The sequence below is a fragment of the Diabrotica undecimpunctata genome, chromosome 1 (genome assembly GCF_040954645.1).
Source record: "Diabrotica undecimpunctata isolate CICGRU chromosome 1, icDiaUnde3, whole genome shotgun sequence".
Classification (NCBI taxonomy): Eukaryota; Metazoa; Arthropoda; class Insecta; order Coleoptera; family Chrysomelidae; genus Diabrotica; species Diabrotica undecimpunctata.
The window spans coordinates 114311634-114333913 of record NC_092803.1 but is presented as its reverse complement, the minus strand read 5'-3'; the positions used below and the strand labels follow the sequence as shown (position 1 = coordinate 114333913).

Sequence of the window (22280 nt, the reverse complement as noted above, 5' to 3'; positions counted from 1 at the left end):
TGAAAAAAAAATTGTTTAGAACCTATTCGGACATTACAGCAGCTACTATCAGAAAATTTATTAAAAACGATTAGCTGTAACTGCAAAAAAGACCGCTCCGAAACATGTAGCTGTGTTAAATTTGGTTTGAAATGTTCTGATTATTATACTCATTGCCAAGACCAATTATGCAAAAAATGCAATAATTTCCGAGACATCTATGGAAATCGAGATGCACATTGATTATTATGAGAAGATAGCCACAGAAAAATAAATTGACGATTTCTTACTAGAATCTCTTGAAAAAAAAAATGCGTTTCAATTAGGAGACGAAGAGATCGACGATGAACACGTAGGTATTAAAGAATAAAAATAGAGATATATGTTGATAAAGGAACAACTAGTATTGCAAAGCGAATGCTTTTTATGTAACAGAGATATGATAATGAAACTGAACGGTAAATTGTATAGGACAGCTACATTGAGCAACTAGAAAGAAAGATGAAAAACAATTACCTGTTGTAAAAGTAAGAATGCTTAGATATTTACTAGGATAAAACGAATAAAATGAAAAATAAACATATAAGTAGACCTAGGTAAATGATTTTGACAAGAAAAAATGGCATTAGATATCTAAAATAGGGATCACAAGGGCAATAAAAATTAGATTGAAGACATAAGGTAGCGGTAACCTAAATGGATAAAATGTAAAAATGAGGAAGCTGTTTATTGCATAATAGCCGAATGCTGGAAGGTCTAGGTACTTATTAACACGTGTTTTTAAATCAGCTATAACAGATCGAGTCGAAGTAACTTATGACTATGAAGAATTCGCGTAACTATTAAAATAAACTGGTTTTTTGTAAAATAATTTATCAAAAGTATAAACTTGTTACTTTACTTACCTTTGCATAAAGAAAAAACTTAAAATTTTGACTATTTTTAGGCAACATCGATAGCTTGCCTAGCATGCTTGTGTACATCAGGGACATTGAAAGTCGGACTCTTCATGCTTCCATCGGTAGGAAGGATACGTTTCATGATGTTCATAACCTTATTAAGTATGTTCACTACCTGCCTTTTGCTGTTTCTTGATATTTCTCACATCGTATATTTGTTTCCTTTCAATTGGGGAAAAGTGGTAAGTATCGTTTTTTTAAATACAATTAAATACATTATATCGGGTGTTTCTTTGGGAAATTAACATACGTTAACTGAAAAAAAGGGGACACTTGGACGATCTCAAAAACCCCCTACTTAATCGGTCTTACTTCATTAATAACAAATATACTGTTATTCTAAAAATATTATTTAAGGTGTCCAATCAATTATTAATTTGTTTATAATTATGAGAAATCCAGTTCCGGATTAAAATATATTGGAAATATATTCCGACCCAAAAACAACACCCTGCACATTAGATTTTTCAAAATGGGATTCTGCATTTGAAAAGAAGATGAAAAACTTAATTTAGTGGTATACGTTGAATTTTCGGCAAAATGCTTTTTCTGGTAAAATTTTGAATTTAAATTCTGAAACTAAGTAAATTGCAAGAGCTCGAATTAGAAAAAAATTTTAATGCGCCTTTATTTGAATTATTTAATCTAAATTGGTAAACTAGTGGTAAACATTTCAGTGTTTTTTTTATTAAGTTGTAACGATTATTTTGCTTACCACATAGGGTATTACTATAAGGGGTTGAAAATTGGGGACAGAAATTATTGGGGTAGAGATAGGGTAAGCAAGATAAACCGGAACGTTTGCGAACGGCTACTCATAGTTCATTTGAAGAGCTGGGATCATAGATCAAGTGAATAACAAGGGGACTGGACTGAGGTAACTACTAAAATGAAACAAAAGGGGTACTTACATGAGTCTCCTAGACAAACACAATACAAGAAGGTTCTCAAGCTATTTAAAATAAGGACGCCGCCTAGAAGTATCTTCCTGGTTGATGAAAGAAAGGCTGTTCCTTTCTAAAAAATACAAAAAGGGGTTAAAAACTTTTTTTAAAAGAAATAATACTCTTTTTTTAGGGAAAAAAATACACATTTATTGTTGTCTCACCACAAACAGTTACAAACATAAATAGTAATAATAAAATACAAAATAAACAAAAAACAAACTTACTATGTTACTATCCGTTTACAAACTCTAGAAGTTGGAGATATTATAAGAATTTACAATTGTTACTGGGCGATATTTTGTAACAGGAATAAATTATTACAAATGAACAATATCTTTTTAAATGGAACTATGCACAAATGTTAGCCTTTTTCTAAAAAAAAAAAAACAAAGCAAAACAAGTTCTCAATTATGATTAGGTATGTACCAAATGTCCAAAAATAAAACTAGTTGTCTGATGCCAATATTAAGTTTTAAAACTTGAGAACAATTAATATGATAGCTAGGCCACACCCTAACATCTATAATTTTACTGATTACAATTTCTTAACCTGTTAAGCAATTATTTATGGCAAACGTCTATTTTTACTTTCAAAGTTCAACAAAAAAGTTACCTGAATTTCACTAAATGTTATTTTCTTTACTTTAAAAATATCTGGGGTTAGAACTGGATTTAGATTCTATGCCACACAAAGAAATGCATCTCCAAACTGCGAAATAGCCTGGGATGACAACCAGGGACAAACAAAATGAGGATGGAAGCTGCTGCGCACTTGGACGCAAAACTTTGGAACTTGGCTTCTTAAAAACTCAAACACAACTGGAACGCAACCGGATACAATGGAACCATACGTTTATCCTTTAAAGTTGTTGTAAACGCCGTTTTACAAATAACTCATATGAGAGACGGCATAAAAATAAAACAGTGACTACTCTTATCAAAACTGACACATTACATTAAGTATAATTCACTTTTTCACAACAAATTTGTCGGTCTTTTAACGACGACCTACACCGCGTGTTGTATGAATCAAATCTCTTCCAAACCTGAATTTGACCTTCCTCAGTCTATGTACCGGCCTTCTGTCTCGCGTCTCACCCCTTGTACCAGTCAAGGGACTAGTCCATCGGAATTCTTTTCAAACACGCGTTTACAGAGTATCGTAACTGACCTTGATCATCCCTGGCTGTTAAAATTTCTGAAATAACACGTACAAATATAACCATATTTTTATTACTTGCTTGTGGAATGTGGGATGTAAACAAAGACACGAAATTTTAAACATAGCCTAGGAGCGTACCAGATAAATTTTATACTTTGAATATTCGATGGTTATAAGGAATTTATACATGCAACAGTGTGCGACAAATAATTCATCAACAAATATTCATCTTTAATTAATGAATAAATATAAGAGTCCATAAACCATACATAACTTTAATCAACGAAGTATCTTAAAGATTAAAAAAAAAGTCAAAAATGTACAGAAAAATAACTTTTCAAAACTAAAGTAATTATTCAAAAAACTTATTTTTGAAATATTATGTCTCAATAAGCTACAATACGAAAAGTAAAATTAATATACCTTAATATTTTCAAATTGTATTAACTTAGTTTGCGGTGACAATTATAGGATCTCTTTGTTGAATGTATAATGTGATTGTCATTTGTTTTAAATAATCTGCTACTGTGAAAACTAAATGAACTTTGTTTTTTATTACATTGAATAATTTCTTTGTATTTTCATACATTATTTCTGCATTAAGAACTAATAATATGCCTTATCAATTCAGCAAAGAAGAATACGCGTACGGTTTTTGTAATGGTAACGGTAGAGCTACTAAAAGAGAAAATGAAATGCGGTTTTCTCATTCAGGAATACCAAGTTATCGAACTTTTGGAAAGGCATATGATTATTCCAGAAGACACGGTCAATTTCCAACCGTAAGACTACACGAATATAATTAAAGACAAAACGTTAATATGGAAAATATTATTCTTAATTGAATTGAGAATAATTTAAAAATGAGTACTGTCTGGCGAAGACTTAAAAATAATAATCTCCATCCTTACCATATACAGAAAGTACAAAGATTGATACCTGGAATTGATTTTAGTAGGTAGATCACTCGAAATCCAAGGATTGTAAATAAATGTTTATTCACAGATGAAGCAAAATTCACGAGAGGTGGGATATATGTACAATTTCAGGAACTCAAATGTTTGGCAGAGCAAAATCCATTTTCCACAAGGCAAAGTCACTAGCAGCCTAAATTTTTTGTTAATATATGGTGTGTCATATTTGATAACAAATTAATATGACCATATAGTTTACCTCCCACCCTAACCGGTGAAGTGTATTTAGATTTTTTGGAAAATATTTTACCAGTACTGCTAGATGATGGAAATATCAACACTTTTAACATAATGGTGCTTCACCATATTACAGACGCATAGTTAGAGATTTTTTTATCCGACATTTTTCTCAGTAGATGGATTTTGTTAGAGGCAGTCTTCATATCTGGCGTTCACGATCATGTGATTTTAATCATATCGATTATTATGTTTAAAATCCAAAGTTTCTAACGATGAAATGCATAGTGGGAAAAAACTTGTACGCATTTAAGACGTCTTTCAAGAAATGAAAAATAACCCAGACCAAATTAAGAAGTCAGTCAGACATTACAAAAAGAGCAAGACTTTACCTTCAACAAGGTGGTGGTCATTTTGAACAATTACTTTAGTATGAAATGAAAAAGACAGAAAAGATTTGATTGCACGTACAAAGCGTCTATGTATCTGTTGATACGTATTTCGACTTAATAAGTCTCATCAGAACAGTTATTCATAGCCGTTCTTAACGTGAAAAATAATCTTTTCTGTCTTATTAGGAAGCAACAATAAAATGGCTTCGTTATGGACGCAATAGCGACATCTGATAGAAAAATCGGTAAGATAGTTTCGAAACAAATTCAGATTTCTGCTTTAATCTGTAGCCTTCTAAAAATTACAAGGCATAGCCAGACGTTGATAAAGATGTTAATAGAGACATGGGGAATCTAAAATTTGCATTCCACGACATGTCTCCTCAACTAAGCAGAAATCTTTAACGAATTTGTTTCTTGTACTCATACAGAGTAGATCCGAATAAAATGAAAAACATAGACGCTTTTTACGTGAAATCAAATCTTTTCTGTCTTTTTCATTTTATTCGGATCTACTCTGTATGAGTACAAGAAACAAATTCGTTAAAGATTTCTACTTAGTTGAGGAGACATGTCGTGGAATGCAAATTTTAGATTCCCCATGTCTCTATTAACATCTTTATCAACGTCTGGCTATGCCTTGTAATTTTTAGAAGGCTCCAGATTAAAGCAGAAATCTGAATTTGTTTCGAAACTGTCTTACCGAATTACTTTAGTTTTGATAATAGATATTTTTCTGCAAATTTTCTTTTTTTTAATTTTCAGGATATTTCGTTGATTAAAGTTATAAATTTTTTGTGGACTCTTTATCATTTATTCATTAATTAAAGATGAATATTTGTTATGAATTATTTGTCACACTTAACACTGAAATGCTAAAATTTTACCAATTTAGATTAAATAATGCTATTAATTAAAATTAAGTCGCATTTCAACTTCGAGCCCTCGCAATTCACAGAATTCAGATTCAAAATTTTACTAGAAAAAACATTGTGCCGATAATTCAAAGTATACCATTAAATTTAGTTTTTTAATCATCTTTTCAAGTGCAGAATCCATTTTTAAAAAAATCTAATGTACTACAGAGTGTTGTTCTTGGGTCGTAATATTTCTCCAATATTTTTTAATCCGGACCCGGATTTCCCATAATTATAAATAAATTAATTGATTGGACACCTTAAAGAATATTTGCGACCCAAATATAAATAAAATATTCAAAGTGGTTAAAAAGTTATGAACCAAATGAGAAATTGGCAAAATAAATAAAATATCCAGTATCTTTGTTATTAGTGAAGTAAGACCCATTATGTATGAGGTTTTTTAGATCACTTAAGTGTCCCCTTTTTACAGTTAACGTATGTTACTTTCCCAAAGAAACACCTTGTCTGCACAAATTTTGTCGCTCAAATCTATTAACTAAAACACTCTTTTATTGTGTACTTAAATGTAATACACATTTTAAATATGCGGAAACCCTTGTATCTAATATTATACATTACTAAAAGATTTTTCGTGAAGCAATAATCTTGGCAGATGTTTTTGCATTGAATGTCTGGTATTGGTGTAACTTGAAAGTTAGCCTCTCTGTTGGTATAATAAATATTCGATATATAAAGAAAATAAAGACCAAAATATTTACTCATAAATATTTCGTATAGATTCGAACATAATAAATATACTAAATTTTATACTGAGAGTGAACAATTCTAGAGACAAAGATGGGGAAAGAATTTGAAACGGATTAGAAGGAGGCTTTTATAAGAAACGAAAAGCTGGGGAAAACCTCAATAAAAAATAGAAGAGGTGAGAAGAAGGGTGACATTTACGCAAAAAAAATTAAGAGACAAGAGCAGAAAAACAGAAGCTAAAGAAAGAAAATCAAAGTAATGGCAAGTAAACAAACAATGAAAGAAGTCCGAGTTTTAAATAAAAGACTAGAGTACCTAGTGAAAGAAAAGAAAAAGTAATATTTTAACAAGATGGAATATTGCAAAAAAGCCCTGAGTAACTACAACAAGCCATGAGAGAAATGATGGAGAGAACATTAAAGATACAAGTAATAATTCAATCATCCTTAAAGATAGGGATCAGAATTAATGCCAGAAATAACTTCATACGATACGAAATAAAATCGGTACTTTTAGAAATGAAAAATAACAAATCCCCTGGCGATGACGGAGAGGCGATCAAACTAGGTGGAATAAAATTATCCAGGCTTTGGTCAAGCTTTTCACCGAATGCATCTACCACAAAAAAACTCCTTTTCAATGGAACAATGCCGTCATTGCACATGCAAGGAGACGTAACAGATCTAAAAATACTACCGTCGCGTCCTATCAGTTTGCTCTAACACAGATATAAACTTTTCACAAATATTATCAAAAAAAGTCTGGGCGCTAAGTTAGACTTCTATCAGCCTAGAGAACAAGCTGGATTTAGATCGAGATACAGCACTAAGGACTACCTACTTCCTAGTGATAAAGAAACTGATAGAAAAGTCTGCAGAATAAAACAAATCATTGGCACTGATATTCGTGGGCTACGAGAAACCATTCGATACCATAAGCCATCAGAAAATGATAAAAACATTAACAGAATGCCGAATATACCATCACTACACCAACGTAATCAAATATATCTACCAATATGCCAAAGCCAGCGTAAGACTATCTGAACAAGAAACAAATAAATTCTGTATATAGCGAGGAGTGCGGCAAGGAGACACCGTCTATCCAAAGTTATTCACAACGCTTTTAGAACATACTTGTAAAAAGGCATATCTGAACGAGCATGATATTAACATAAATGGAGAGATCAGTCAGTTGAGATTTGCAGATAACATCGTCCTTATAGCGGATCATATGGATGATGCAATAATAATGTTTAAAAAATTATATCACGGTTCCTTAGAGTTCGGACTAAAGATTAATACGAACAAGACGCAAATAATGACTTATCTCGTGCTAAATCGAAATATTGCTGTTGATGGAAGGGATATTGTGCAGACTGCATCGTATAAATACTTAGGACATCAAATTTGGTTGAGCAGAGATAACTAGACATGTGAGCTCCCACATCGCATAGAATTAGCCTGGGCAGCGTTTAGTAAATTAAACTATGTATTTAAATCTGACCCACCCATATCACTCAAAAGGAAAATCATTGACCAATGTGTGTTACCCGTACTCACCCGTCACACCGGAAACATTAACACTCACAAAAAAGGTAGTAGTGAAGTAGTGAATAAGATTCGCGTGACTCAAAGGGCTATGGAGCGTCATATGTTGGGTGTCTCTCTGAGAGACCGAATCCCAAACAAAGAAATACGTCGTAGAACAAAAACAACAGACGCCATCGAAAATATCGTTTCTAAAATGAAATTGGGCAGGACACGTCGCCATATTATCAGACAACCGATGGACAAAATGTATTGTTGATTGGAGATCAAAACAAGAAGCACTACGGAGCAGAGGAGGCTCACCAACCAGATGAACTTACGACCTGAAGCAGTAACTGGATGCAAACTGCATAAGACAGAGACAGGTGGAAAGAGCTGAGGGAGACTTATGACCAACAGTGGACGCATACAGGTTGATGATGATGAAAGATAGGAGATAAAACATGTCTATTATAGTTAAGAAACCAAAAAGAGAAGGCGAAGGTAATGCAAAACAACAATAAAATAAATTGTATATTCTGGTAATGAAGGAAACGAAACAAAAGGGAAGTAGTTTAAGAATGAAATATACAGCTAGCTAGCTATTATAGCTAGGAATCGGCTACAAAGTTTCATATTGGAGTTTGAGTACATATTTGAAATAACACGTTTATTGAAACTAAAACGTAGTACAAGAAAGTTAAAAGTCAGACATTAAGTTTAATTAACGTGTATGTCCTATCAGAAAATAAACACCAGGACATAAAACAAGAATTTTATACTTACAACCAATACATGCAGTCTTTTGGTGAAAATCTGGACTAGAGACGAATCTCTACCCGCACAACTTTCTCACTTTACTACTGTGTTTGTATTTGACATACTTAATAGGTAAAATGCCGATCTGCTTCAATCATGCCCCGCAAAACATTAACGTTCTCCGGGTGATCAGCTGTGTCCGGACGGCTTTCGCGGAATTCATCACTGAGGCTGGTGCGTCTACGCTTGAATTCTTTAAACCACCTATAAACAGTTGATGAGTTTGATGCAATATCACGAAAACCAAGACGAAGTAGATCAACTCATTTTTTGTTTAGTTAGACCAACATTTTTCTGAGGGACTTCCGTTTTGGCACGAAATTGATTGTTTTGAAAATCTGTTGCTTCTAAACTAGGCGATAGATTTTCAATCTTCAATGTTATTTACCATAAGAAATGTCAAAATTTGCGAAAATCATGAGCAAAATTTTAAGCGTACGCCTCGTACCCACCAGAATCGTAATAAGTAGATTGGATAAATACATGAATGAACAGCTTCTTCTTCCTTTGTTATGTAATTGTTCGACTGTAATTTTTCAAGCGCTTGTTATAATCGTAATAAGAAGATTAGACAAATATATCAATAATATCAATAAACACTTTATGCTTTCTTTTTTATGTTTGGGAACTATTCCATTGTTACTTCATTACTTCATTCCCACCCATTAATATTTTTTCTCGAAATTTTTCTCCATATTGCTTGTTCGATATTTTCTATATTTACTGTTTCCCTTCCTTCTTTCTATTTCCTCTTTTTTAAGTGATCCAAAATTGTTGGTATGATTTTGCTTATTTCTTTACTTATCCTTCGGAATATACTTATCTTTTCCTTTTAGCTTGTTACTTTAGTTATATCTTTCATCTCGTTTTCTCTTTGTTTATTTACATCATTGTTCCACTATTTTGTTTTCCTTGTGTAATTTTTGACTTTTTTTATATAGGTATATCTGCTTTTATTTTATTAATATTTTTTTAAAAGCTTGGTTTCTTCCCTACTTCCCCTATACTATCTTTTGAAATTCTTTGTTACTGAGTTACTGAGAATACTGCTGCTATATTCTGTTTTTATTTTATTCTACTGTATTTATTTTGCATTGTGTCACCACTTATCTATGAGTTTTTTCTAGAATAACTAAGTAGTAAATCAAACTATTTGCATTTAATTCTCATGCTATCAATGCAAACTTATCTTCTAATCTATATTTTGACATCAACTTCACTTACATAATTTCAATATTTTCAAATTTTAATTAAGGGTTATTAAGTAATGTCAATAATAATAAATTTCAATAAACAACAAAAAATTAGAGTTAATTACAAAGAGTAATATATAGGCTGCTAGTCTCAAAACAACAACAAAATTTACAAAACACGACAAATGAAACAAAACGAAAACTCGAACTTTGTGGAAATTGTTAAGAAAAAAAGAAAGACTTATTTGAGGTATCAATCTTCTTTATATACCATACCTAATTTAGAGCGTAGGGAATTTCTTTGCATGTATCTCTGTACACAGACATACGGTAAAATTACGTATTATTAATTTTAATCGTAATTAATTAATTATTAATTAATTACGATTCCTGGCTTGTCAGGGTATGTATTTAAATCGGCGATGGATCGGGTCAATACTTTTTGATATACTTATTGAGACATAGAAGACGACAATGACTTGGCGAAAGTTGACGGTGACGATAATGGGAACGTTTTAACAAAGAAATATTGATAAGAGCCGTGGAAAATTCCAAGAAAAACGAAATAAAAGTGAAATGAAAGGAAAAAACAAAAAAAAGTGGAGACTAATTAAAAATAATTTATGTCAAAACAACTAAAATGATATTGCTGGAAAAATCCCCAATGTTATGTGTATAAGCAGTAAAAACTTATTAACATAAACTAGTTAGATGGATTCATAAATAAAATCGAAAGCACGGTTCTAATTTTAAAATTGTTATTTTTGATGTATATATCTATATACAAATAATTTTTGAATGAAAACAAATAATTTTATTCTCGATATATAATTAATGCAATTATTTTTCTTTCTCGGCAACAAAGTAGCTTATTACCTGCACTCAAAACCTTACAATAAGCTGGTATTACTACCTATTATGTAGTTGTAACTTTACCGCCCTATTATAGTGACTGATTTTTACATCATAATTCAAGTAGAAAGAACTAAGTAATAACACTTATTATTATTTTCAGAATGCATATTTCTATGTAAGCCTTAGTGTGTTGTTCCTTATAGCTTCGAGTCTGTTATTTCATATGATCTTTTCGATAGAACTGCCGAAATGGACTCACCATCAGTTATTAGTTACTGGAGTAAGTAAAACTATTATTATATTTTTACTTTTTGTTATTACATATCACGCAACTTGAATGTAAAAAATGTCCTAAATATTTTATTACGTTTAGTAATGTTAAATCTACAATTGATTTATGAGAAAATAAATGAAAATTTTATGTTATTAATGGATACAATTTACTTTTGATATAAGGAACTATTCTGAAATTTAACAATTACTGTGGATGGTTTGTTGGCTAGAAAATCTTAAAGAAACCAATATACTATAAGGCATCTCATCTTGTAAATCATGAAAAATTGGAAGCGTCATTGTTTTGTTTTTCAATTTTTATTCATTGTGATATTGTAACTATGTATTGAACTGTTTTTATAAATTTAATTTATTAACTTTATTTATTATAAAATGTTCTACACTTTACAACACTTTACAGGTTTATTTACATACATTTATTTATTTGATCTACATAGAAACACTTAAATATTAATTTATTTACACTTATATAATTTATTTATGTATTTATAAAAGTCCGAATAGCTATGATGATTGCCGACCTCCGCCGCGGAGATGGCACTTGAAGAAGAAGAAGAAGAATTTATTTAAGACATTCATACCGGTTACAATTTAAATAGCCGCGCGAACAATTTTTTAATCGACACTTGTTTTAGACTGTCCTTTTAAATCTCAATTCGTCCGTTTTTATACCTGATTTGTTTATCTAGAAGTTTCTGCCCGCTCTTTTGAACTTCAGTATTATGTTAAATAATGATGAAATATAAATTTATTAGTTAAAATTGCTCCATAAACAAAAACGTTATTGCACATTTAGGCGAAAACAGGATGTGCTCTTGAAACATTACCAACTTTGTGTAACCACCCCAACACTTAACATCAAATGCATTTTTTTTAATTTTAACCAACACACTAAAAATAGATTTTTACATTTTTTTTAAACTCAGGTAGTCTTGGTCTTAGAAATATCCTTTTACATGGCTGTTCTTCTTCTTCTAAATGTGCCTATCTTCTAGAGATGTTGGCGACCACATTGACCCATCTTATTCTATTCACAGCAGTTCGAAATAGATCAGTTGACGTTAGACCAGTCCACTTCCTAAGATTGACCATCCAGGATATACGTCTACGTCCAGGGCTTCCCTTACCCTCAATCTTGCCTTGTAGAATCAACTGTAGAAGTCGGTATTTATTATTACGCATGATGTGGCCGAATCAAGCCAATTTTATGTTCTTTACGGTGTTAATAATTTCTTTATTTTTTCTTAGCCTCTGGAGAATAGTTATGTTAATTGTGTGGTGTTTATATAAGACCCTCAATATACGTCGGTAGCACCACATCTCAAATGCCTTTAATCGTTTTATGGCATCTTCTGTAAGGCTCCAGCTTTCTACTCCATAGAGGAGGACACTAAAGCCGTAAGATCTAAGAATTCTTATGCGTATATTGATACTTAAAGATAAGTTGCAGAGAATCTAATCTAAGGCCGTTAAGTTTTTATTTCGTAGCTGTGATCCCAAGTATCCTTAATATTTCAGTCCAGGGGTGTAAAGCTAGTTTGCGTTCGTAATAGAATAATACACGTGCACTCTAGGTAACGCTAAATGAACTAGCAACAATAGAACCGCCAGACCTATCTCTCGTAGATCTCCTGGCGAACACATTGCAATGAACAACACCACACAATAAACAAATGATGGCTCTTGTCAGAGCCAGTTGACAATCGGACCAACAATTCGAGTATGCCAAATAAATATTGAAGGCATTAGCCGAAGCAAGAGCGAATATATTAGCAAGCTACTGGCAAAAAACAAAATTGACGTGGTTACTGTTCAAGAAACACATACTGCAGACGACCTACAATTAAAAAACCGTGGCCAAATCCCTGGATACACACTAATAGCTTCAATCAACCACGCTCGGTACGGTATTGCGACTTATTGTAGAGCAGACGTCAAACATTACATATTTGAGTTTGAGTAAGAGTGACAGCACTTGTCACTCTTACTCGACACAAGAGATTTTTATACTTGCTGTGAAAGTAGACGAAATAATTATAGTCAATATAATATACAAACCACAATGGCCACAAAACGTACTTTCTACATTTTCTCACCCGACAATATACACTGGAGACTTTAACAGCCACCATACTACATGGGGATATAACCAATGTAACCAACAGGGAGAACAAATCGCCGAATGGGTTGAGTTTCAGTATCTCAGACTTTTATATGATGCAAAACAGAAACCCACCTTCCATTCTGCAAGATGGCAAAAGGGCTACAATCCCGATATCACGTTTATATCTTCCAGCGAAAGGGGCTCAAAAAACGACTTTAAGAACGCCATAAGGGAAGTTCTCGATAACTTTCCTAGATCTCAAAATAGACCAATAATTACATTATTAACATTGGGCACCACCATCCCTATTATAAATTCAATTCCTTTGCCAAAATGGAATTTCCGGAAGGCAAGGTGGGAAGAGTTTAAATTCCAACTTGAAAGTGATATAAGACATGTCAAACCAGTGGTCCAAAATTATGAAAAATTTGCATCATTAATGATTAGCTGTGCAAAAAAACACATCCCACGTGGAGTTACCAAATCCTACATCCCATGCTGGAACGACGAATGTAAAGAACTACTTGATCAGTATGAGAAATCTGGAGATCCTTAAGTTGGTGAACAACTCTTAGAAACCCTAAACTCCGCGAGAACCACAATGGTGGAGGGAAACTTTTGACAATCTCAATTTCACACACAGTAGCCGCACCGCATGGAATCTTCTAAGGAAACTAGACTCTGTCACAAACAACCCTACAGCAAACTCTGCAGCCTCAAAACTGGAAGACATAGGCAAACGGATAGCCAACCTTTCAAAACCAGTAATAGAAAAAAAATCATAAAAGAGAAGTTAGATTTCACTTAAAAGAAGTCAGAATTGTTCAACAACAAAGCCTACCAATAATGAAGCCTATCGAGCCACAAGAAATTGCAGATGCTCTAAAATGAATTAAATGCCACAAAGTTGCAGGAGTTGACAACATTTATCCTGAATTTATAAAACACATTGGTCCAAATACCAGTAGGTGGATTCTTGAATTTTACAATCAAATATTGACTACGCAGAAGTTCCCAAAATCTTTCAAAAAATGTGAGATCATCGCAATATCTAAACCTGGGAAAGACCCTGCACTACCTGAGAGCTACAGACCAATCGCTCTTTTAAGCGTCTGCTATAAGATATTTGAGAGGATAATCCAAACGAGATTATTTTAGCATGCAAAGCCAAATATTCCTTAATAACAAGCTGGATTCATGCCGAGAAGAAGCTATGGCGATCAAGTCCTCTGCAACATTTATTGAGAACGGATTCCAGAAGAAACTTAAAACAGTAGCAGCTTTCATAGACTTGGCGTGCGCTTACGACACAGTGTGGAAGGAGGGTCTTGTATTTAAAATATACCAGATGGTACCATGCCGTTCGTTCAACAGTCTGATAAACCAAATGCTAAGTGACAGACTTTTTCAAGTACACCTAAATGGGAAAAACAGTAAGTTCAAACGGCTTACCACAAGGGTCAGTTATGTCATCTTCTTTTTAATATTTACACGTCAGATGTACCAACTACCACCTCGCGCCAATTTATTTATGCCGATGACATGGCTTTAGGTGCTCAAGAAGAAGACATAAAAATCGCCGAAACCACCATAGAAGCAGATCTAAACACTGTTATCAGATACTTTAAGAAATGGGGCCTACAACCAAACCCATCGAAGACTAAAGTAACAGCTTTCCATCTTAACAACCACAAGGCATATTACAGACTAAACATAGAATGCGATGGAGCCATTCTAAAGCACAGTTCGGACCCAAAATACCTCGGTGTAACTCTAGATCATACCCTAACATTTAAACAGCATTTGGAAAACACTTCAGCAAAAATAAAGACCCGCAATAACATTATTCAGAAATTAGCAAAATACATCATGGGGGTTATCAGAACGAGCGCGATGTCCTTAGTAAATCTTACTGCAGAATATTGCGCTCCTGTCTGGCTAAACAGTCATCACACAAACGTCATAGATACCCAGTTAAACCAAACAATGAGGCACATAACGGGAACTATAAAGCCCACACGAACCCAATGGCTTCCAGTTTTAAGCAACATCGCTCCACCAACAACAAGACGACTAGCCGCACTCAACATCCTAGTTCAAGAGTGATAACAAAACTCAGCATTACCGATAAATACAGACATCGCTGAGCTAGACCAAAGAGAGTTAAGACTGAAATCCAGACATCCACCTACTAGAACTGCTACAAGATTTGCTTCTATATCTTTGCTGCTATATCTTATTACTATAAATGTCGAATTTCTTTATTTACATCAAAATTTATTTTCAAGACAACGCAGAATTACCAGATTTAACGGAATCAAACTAGAAAAGAAAACTGTTGAAATATTTGAACTCAAACACTTGTTCAAATCAACCAAAACAAAATTTATCTTAAATTTATTGTACATAGTCTATTTATTATTATTATTTATATTTTTTCGTCAACCGAGGAGTTCTATTAGATGTTGGCGACGTATATCGGTCTTTAATATTATAAAATTGTTTAAAAAGTTTCTTGGATTGAAAATTATTGTAGGAATTAAAAAAAACATTATGCATATGAACACGCTATATAAACAAAACAATACTTTTTGGTAATATTAATTAGGTATTTAATGGTTAGACCAGTGGTCACATATGGATGTAAAACGTGGACCCTCTCAACCACTGATAAAAATCAACTGAGAATATTTGAGCGCAAAATACTAAGGAAGATATTTGGACCAACCCAATGCAGCGATGGTTCGTGGAGAATTAAAATGAACCACGAGCTGGATGAACTAATGCAGAGCGCAGATATTTGTCAGATTCGTAAAGTCACAAAGACTAAACTGGCTTGGTCACTTAGAAAGAATGCCAGATAATCGAGCTGTAACAGTAGTCCAGAGATGGAAGCCCCAAGGAAACAGAACAAGAGGAAGCCCCCGTAAAAGATGGATAGACGACGTAGAGAGGGATCTTAAAACCATGAACATCAGGCAGTGGCGAAGGAAAGTATCCGACAGGACAGAATGGAAAAACACTGTTAAGCAGGCAAACGGTTGTAGCGCCATTATAAGAAGAAGAAAAAATAAAAAAAGTAAAATTGTTATAACCAGCTTACCTAAAAAAAAAAATTAAAACACAAGTACAAATGAACCTGATTTTTCTTTATTTTCGCTCTCGTATCCATCAACATCACACTTTTGTAAAAACTGTTCAGCCGTCATTGTTCTTAATATTTTTTTTATGCACGATATCAAAGTTTGGCTTTTTAAATTGAAAAATCTGGCTGCTTCTCTTTGGAACATATTACGGGAAAATATATTTTGTAGGGCATCTTTTATGCGCTGCTCACTTATATTTGCTCGATTTGTCTTATTTTTGTAAGTTTTAACCATCTGCAATACAAAAGGTATCAAGAAAATAACTCAAAATACTATTTAATTATATTGTGGAACACAATCGGCCGAATGCCGAATGAACCCCGTACAGACAGCCCACTTGCAAGTATGAAAATTTTATTGTAAGCTCCTGGTCTAAGTAAGAGGTTATGTCAATGCATTTTCTAAAACTAGAGATTTTAAACCTAATATGTGTAAATGTTTACAAAACTATGCAGGCAGCCTAAAGTACAAGAAAAATATTTTTTAAAAACTTATCTTTAGGTCGAAAAAACGCAAAAAATTAAAACAAGTTTTTTACACTAATTACTGCAGCAAAATTTACAATTACTGTGGGGATACACTGTTGGTTGACACATATCTAGCGAAAAATCGGCGCGAAATTCTGCTTATTTAAAATTTTATTTGCATTTGCTGAATCTGCCCCAGACCGAATGTGCCTCACTCTTCCCTACTGTTATTATCAACAGCTAAATTTTTAATTAAAGAAACAACATAAAAGAGCACACATGCTAAATCTTAAAGACCTAAATATACTTACAGAAAGCAACAAAACTTATATGGCGCTGGCATCTGGACTATGACGGACGACTCATACAATTGCTTGAAATCATTTGAAATGTGACCTTGTCGCCGTATCTTTAAGGTATATTGGACTCATGGTACAATGAATACAGAGTATTCATTGTACCATGTATTGGACTATTACAATTGACGCTGCAGGACAGAATCGGAGGCGCAGGTACTTTGCCGATAAATTATTTGAACCAATATAATTGCAAACATCTGAAGGAAAACAGTAAAAGAAGAAGGTTTGTCGATTTTCTTCTTAGGATGCCACCATCTGCCATAAGTTTAATAATGCTTATGAAAATTTATTTGTAGCTTAGCTTGATAATTAGTTGAAACATTTGTTATCTGGTGTCCGTCTCATCAAGAGATCCAAATATTGTAACTACAAAAATCATTTTTTTTTCTTCGCACAGTATTTTCAACATTTTTATTCGACTACTATGCTGTATATATTTTGAACACAAAATATTTTATCATTAGATATCAAAATAGTTTGCAATGGGTGAAAAATTTGGAGAATTAATTGACCAAGGAAGAAGGGTATTAGAATCACAAAGGAATCTGGAAGTGACTGTTACTGTATAGATCTGGCATTATACCTTAAAAACATGTGTTTTCTAGTTACTAACCATATGGTATAGTTAATAAGTCTAGAATATTGGGGATGCAGTATGTTATGTTTCTTTCAATGAATACTAACAAACACCTACCTTCATACGAAATTGCGTTCCACTCTGGTAACTGCTGTCTCGCATTTTAATTTAATTTCACTACTTTCGTCAATTCATCGCCTGGCTTTTATTCGTCCATCATCGGATAATAAACAGAATCTACACTAGTCACTAAATACTGTTCGATTCCATTCCGGGACACACTGCCACGAGAAAATTTGTCTCTAAGCCGTTTTCTTTTCTGTGTCTATACTTTTTCAAACAGCATCAATATCTATACGGCGTTATTACCTTTACTTTGTGGCCCAGTCATTCCCAAATTGAATAAATTCCGGCTTAATGCACCTGTATCATCCTAACCCATTTAAGTCCACTTAATTAACTAAAATTAACAAGTCTTCTCACTTAGGTACCAATATTTTTAAGATGAATTATTTGGAAACTTTGAAAAATTGTGTCTTATTTTTCTTCTTTTTAATTTGATAGTTATCACATTAATCGTATAATGTTTGGATATAATTTATATAATTTCTTTTAGTGTTTGGGGTATATCTGCAGTATAGAATCAGCGATCATTTCGGTGATCCAGAAATGCCAAATGGCCCAATACGAGCCAGTTGAAGAGGATCTCAGTTTCCATTTACAGGAAAGGCAATTCTCTCCAAAGGATTCTCCTCAACACAACAAAGTGAATCAAACAACGCACAATTACAAGCCTATTGTCAACTACTCGGTATAGTATATTTTTTAAGTATAGTATATAAGTATCTATTTGTCAATTAATTTAATATATTTTCAAAATATAAGAGGGAGGGCTAGTAGAATGGGAATACTACGCATATGATATATATTGTGTCTATAAGCTATATATATATATATATATATATATATATATATATATATATATATATATATATATATATATATATATTCGTACACAGGAATAAGACGTCGTTGCTTAGAATAGGAAGCGTCATTGGATTGGGTAAGGATATGACTAGATATTAGATAGATAACAAATAAAGAACAGTTTGACAAAAGGAAATACTGAATTCTAGCAACTGAAAAATAGAGGGCGCCAATAATTTTTAACCTAAGATTTTCAAAGGATTCAAAATTGTCAAAAAACATCCAAGAATTACATTAGCAAAATTACTCAAATGGACATATTTACCTATATGCTGCTAAAAAAAGTAATCTTCAATAAAATAAAATTGTCAAAAAAATGGTAAACTTTAAAAAAATAGTTTTTTAATAACCAAAAAATGTAAAGATGCCTATTAAAATCAATTAACTTCTTAGTAAATAGATTGTGGTCCTCGTTAAAAGAATAAAAGATTATTTAAAACGATAAAACAAATTAGTTATTACTTAAAATTTCACAAAAATTGATAAATAAATGAATTTAGACTGCAATCTTTCAAAACTCGAAAAAGCTTTTGGGTTCATCTTATAATATATTACAAAAAAGAATGACATAACATTCTTGTATCTTAAAGAAATACGTAACTCTCTTAAAATAAATAGGAATTCAATAATAAAATCACTAAATATACTCTAAATAATCTCACAAAAAAATAGGGTACTGTATAAATGTGTCTCTAATTGACCGTAAAAATCCAAGTAATCTATAAAAAATATTTACACTCACTTAAATTTGACCAGCGACGAATTCGACGAATGAAGGGGCATTCACCTTGTCGGCCATATTCTAATTTATAGATTACCCTTAAGTCTTTTTCTTCTTCTTAGTAGAAAGACGGACATGCAAAACGGTACGAAACACTTTACGAGTGCCGGCTTAGTAATTAGCTGAGGATTGAAAAAACCCTGGGAAATAAGAAAAATACTTCGATGTTTAAACGAATGCGGCTAAGAAAAATAATTAAACTTAACACATAGATACGCGGGTTTCTCCTTACTGAACTCAAAAAACTTCTAAATTTACGTCAGCTGACATCGCTACACTAGTGAGACTTCTCCTCGATGGCAAATTAGATGAACTGCAAATCCAAGCTGACTGGAAGCGATTGGACGATGTTAGGAATAACCTTTTATTCCGACAATACATCTACAGTTTACCCTTGAAACGCATCATCTTTTGACTCTTTACGTAGAGAAAAGACGTTGAAATGAAAGTAAACGATTGCATTTCTTTTCAATTTAAGCTCCACCATTGCTCTATATATATATTCCGAAGTATTCACCTCTCATCAGGAGCACGTGTGGTAGCTTGAACTAAAATGAGATGCTCTCAACTATTTGGCCGTTATAGTAACATAAAATGTATTATAAAGTAACATAAAATGCCTGAGTACGCTAGTAGCTACCTCTATAAATCCAAGCTTACTGGACGCTATTCGACGGTGTTAGGAATAACCTTTTATTCCGAAAATACCTCTACAGTTTACTCTTGAAAAATACCATATTTTGCACTCTTTACATAGAGGTAAACTTTCAAGGGTAAACAGTAAATGTATTGTTGGAATAAAAGGTTATTCCTAACTTCGTCCAATAGCTTCCAGTAAGCTTAACAAGGAAATATAGTTTAAAATGATTTATTTTATATTTTAATAAATAGACTTACTTCTCAATTTAATTTACAGGTACTTCTACTTATACAGTGTTTAATATGAAGTTGAAATGATATTTTATCTTCTAGGTAGTGCCATCGACGTCAAAACAAGACCCAATGAATTACTTAGATGACATCCAGCCGTGTTCATCCAAATCTGGGGATCCATATAGAGTAGTATGATTATAGCTGAGGGTTTTACTTCAGTGAGATTAGTACTGTTATATCATTAGAAAGGCAGAATAAATATTTCCACAGATACGGGAATACGATAATTTTCCCATAATGGAAATTTTTAGATAAATAAAGCAAAGATTATTGAGAGAGGAACATCACATCGATCATTTTTTACGATTTCAAACTTTTTACTTGATAGATATAGAATTTCGATTCTGAGATTTAGTTTTTCTATGCTGATGTATCCAATAGAAAAATTAACGGATATTAAATCAATGAAAAATTATACTGACTATTAATATACTTGTCTATTGCATTATTCGGCTGCCTTAGTTACATTTCTCGAGATGTTTATGTCTGAAGTATTTTTTTTTTAATATTTCATTTAATTTCTTAAACCGAATAAACCTCATTTCTCCCCTTCAGAAATCATGCTGAAGACAAATTATTTAAAACACATGTTTTTTACTAAATCCCATTACCTCCTTGTCTTTTCTCTTGTCCTCTTTCTAGAGATTCGACAATTGGCAACTCTTGGTGTCTGATGATTATCTTTCCTACGTTGAACCACGTTCCCTAGTCATGGTTTCATATTTTACATAGATTGGAGTCACACCCAAAAATATTCATTATTATTCAGCGATCGAAACATTATCATTACTGTTACCAGCATTCATTGTTTTCTTTTAACTTCCAATATTTAGCATCATACACCATAATAAAAGCTTGGGGACATATGCATGTGAAAAACTGGTTAAAGTTGATATTTTTCTTGGTTTCGACTCTGTTACTCAGCCGGTAAATTACAGTTAAACTACTTTTTTCTGATGAGATTTAAGGTCCTCAAAAAGACTGCTAATATTCAGATGAATGGTTTTTGTTAGTTGAATGCTAGAGCTGGTCCATATCTTCATTATTTCTGAAACCTATAAGTGTCTTTATCTATAAGACTCTGCTGATAAAGATAGAGAAGTTTTTTAAATGTTTTTAGAGGGAAGGCTGAAAAAATACGCATCGTACCTGACACTGTAGCGGTCTTAAAGAATTAATCTCCATCATTAGCTTTTTTGATATCACTTACCTTCTTTTATTATTGCATCTGCATCTATTTGTCCTTTTTACTATAGTCGCAATATCTGACAACTTAGAGGAATGATCCCAAAAATACTTTATAAGAAACTGTAAGTGTGATATAATAATATTTATATCAAAATTACAGTTTTATAAATACTATATTAGCTTAACAATCTTGTATTACTTCTGAAAACAATTTAAATTCTGTTAAAAATAGAGTATACTTAGTGCTGTGAATTGTTTCTGCTTCTCTCGAAGAAACCTCTGCGTCCAAGAACTAATAATCGATTTATTTATTTGAGTATTCGATAGAACCGTATATAGTTCAGTAAACATACTAAATATTTTATAAAGACTAAAACATCACTGAATCTGCTTTGAATATTAATTACGTTTAATCTCAAACACTGATAACTTGAAGAGTTAATTTAAAGATAAAAAATGTTAATTATGTTAAATTTTTTATTCCTATAGTCTTAGCAACCAGGTATTTGTAATGATACGTTGTTTTCTGGGTTTGTAAGACTTGGACCTAAATTATTTATTACGGACACTTGCTCTGCAACTGCAATATCTGCGGCAGATATTATCTAAGACCACGCGGCAACGGTATCAGCGAGAGACAATTACAATAGTTGTCGCATTGCCTGGGTCTTACAAAGTTGCAGAAACCATTCCAGACCAAGGAATATAAAACTAGAAAACCATGTATCATTACAATATGTAACCCGTTAATACCTACATTTCTTGATAAAATCAGATACTTACTACTCTATATAATAGATAGAGTGCTTACATCTATTACTTAAATTGAT

At 32.6% G+C, this 22280-nt stretch overlaps 1 protein-coding gene across 1 annotated transcript in view; it reads left to right on the top strand.

The window, feature by feature from the left end:
* The window catches only part of LOC140452814 (uncharacterized), a 50483-nt gene extending 29322 nt beyond the window's left edge, over positions 1-21161 (top strand). The window contains exons 4-7 of the mRNA XM_072547146.1: positions 926-1120; positions 10775-10894; positions 18178-18372; positions 20302-21161. Of these exons, the coding sequence (XP_072403247.1) occupies positions 926-1120; positions 10775-10894; positions 18178-18372; positions 20302-20397 (606 nt within the window). The 3' untranslated portion in view covers positions 20398-21161. The remainder of the gene's footprint in view (positions 1-925; positions 1121-10774; positions 10895-18177; positions 18373-20301) is intronic.
* The last annotated feature ends 1119 nt before the right edge of the window (positions 21162-22280 follow it).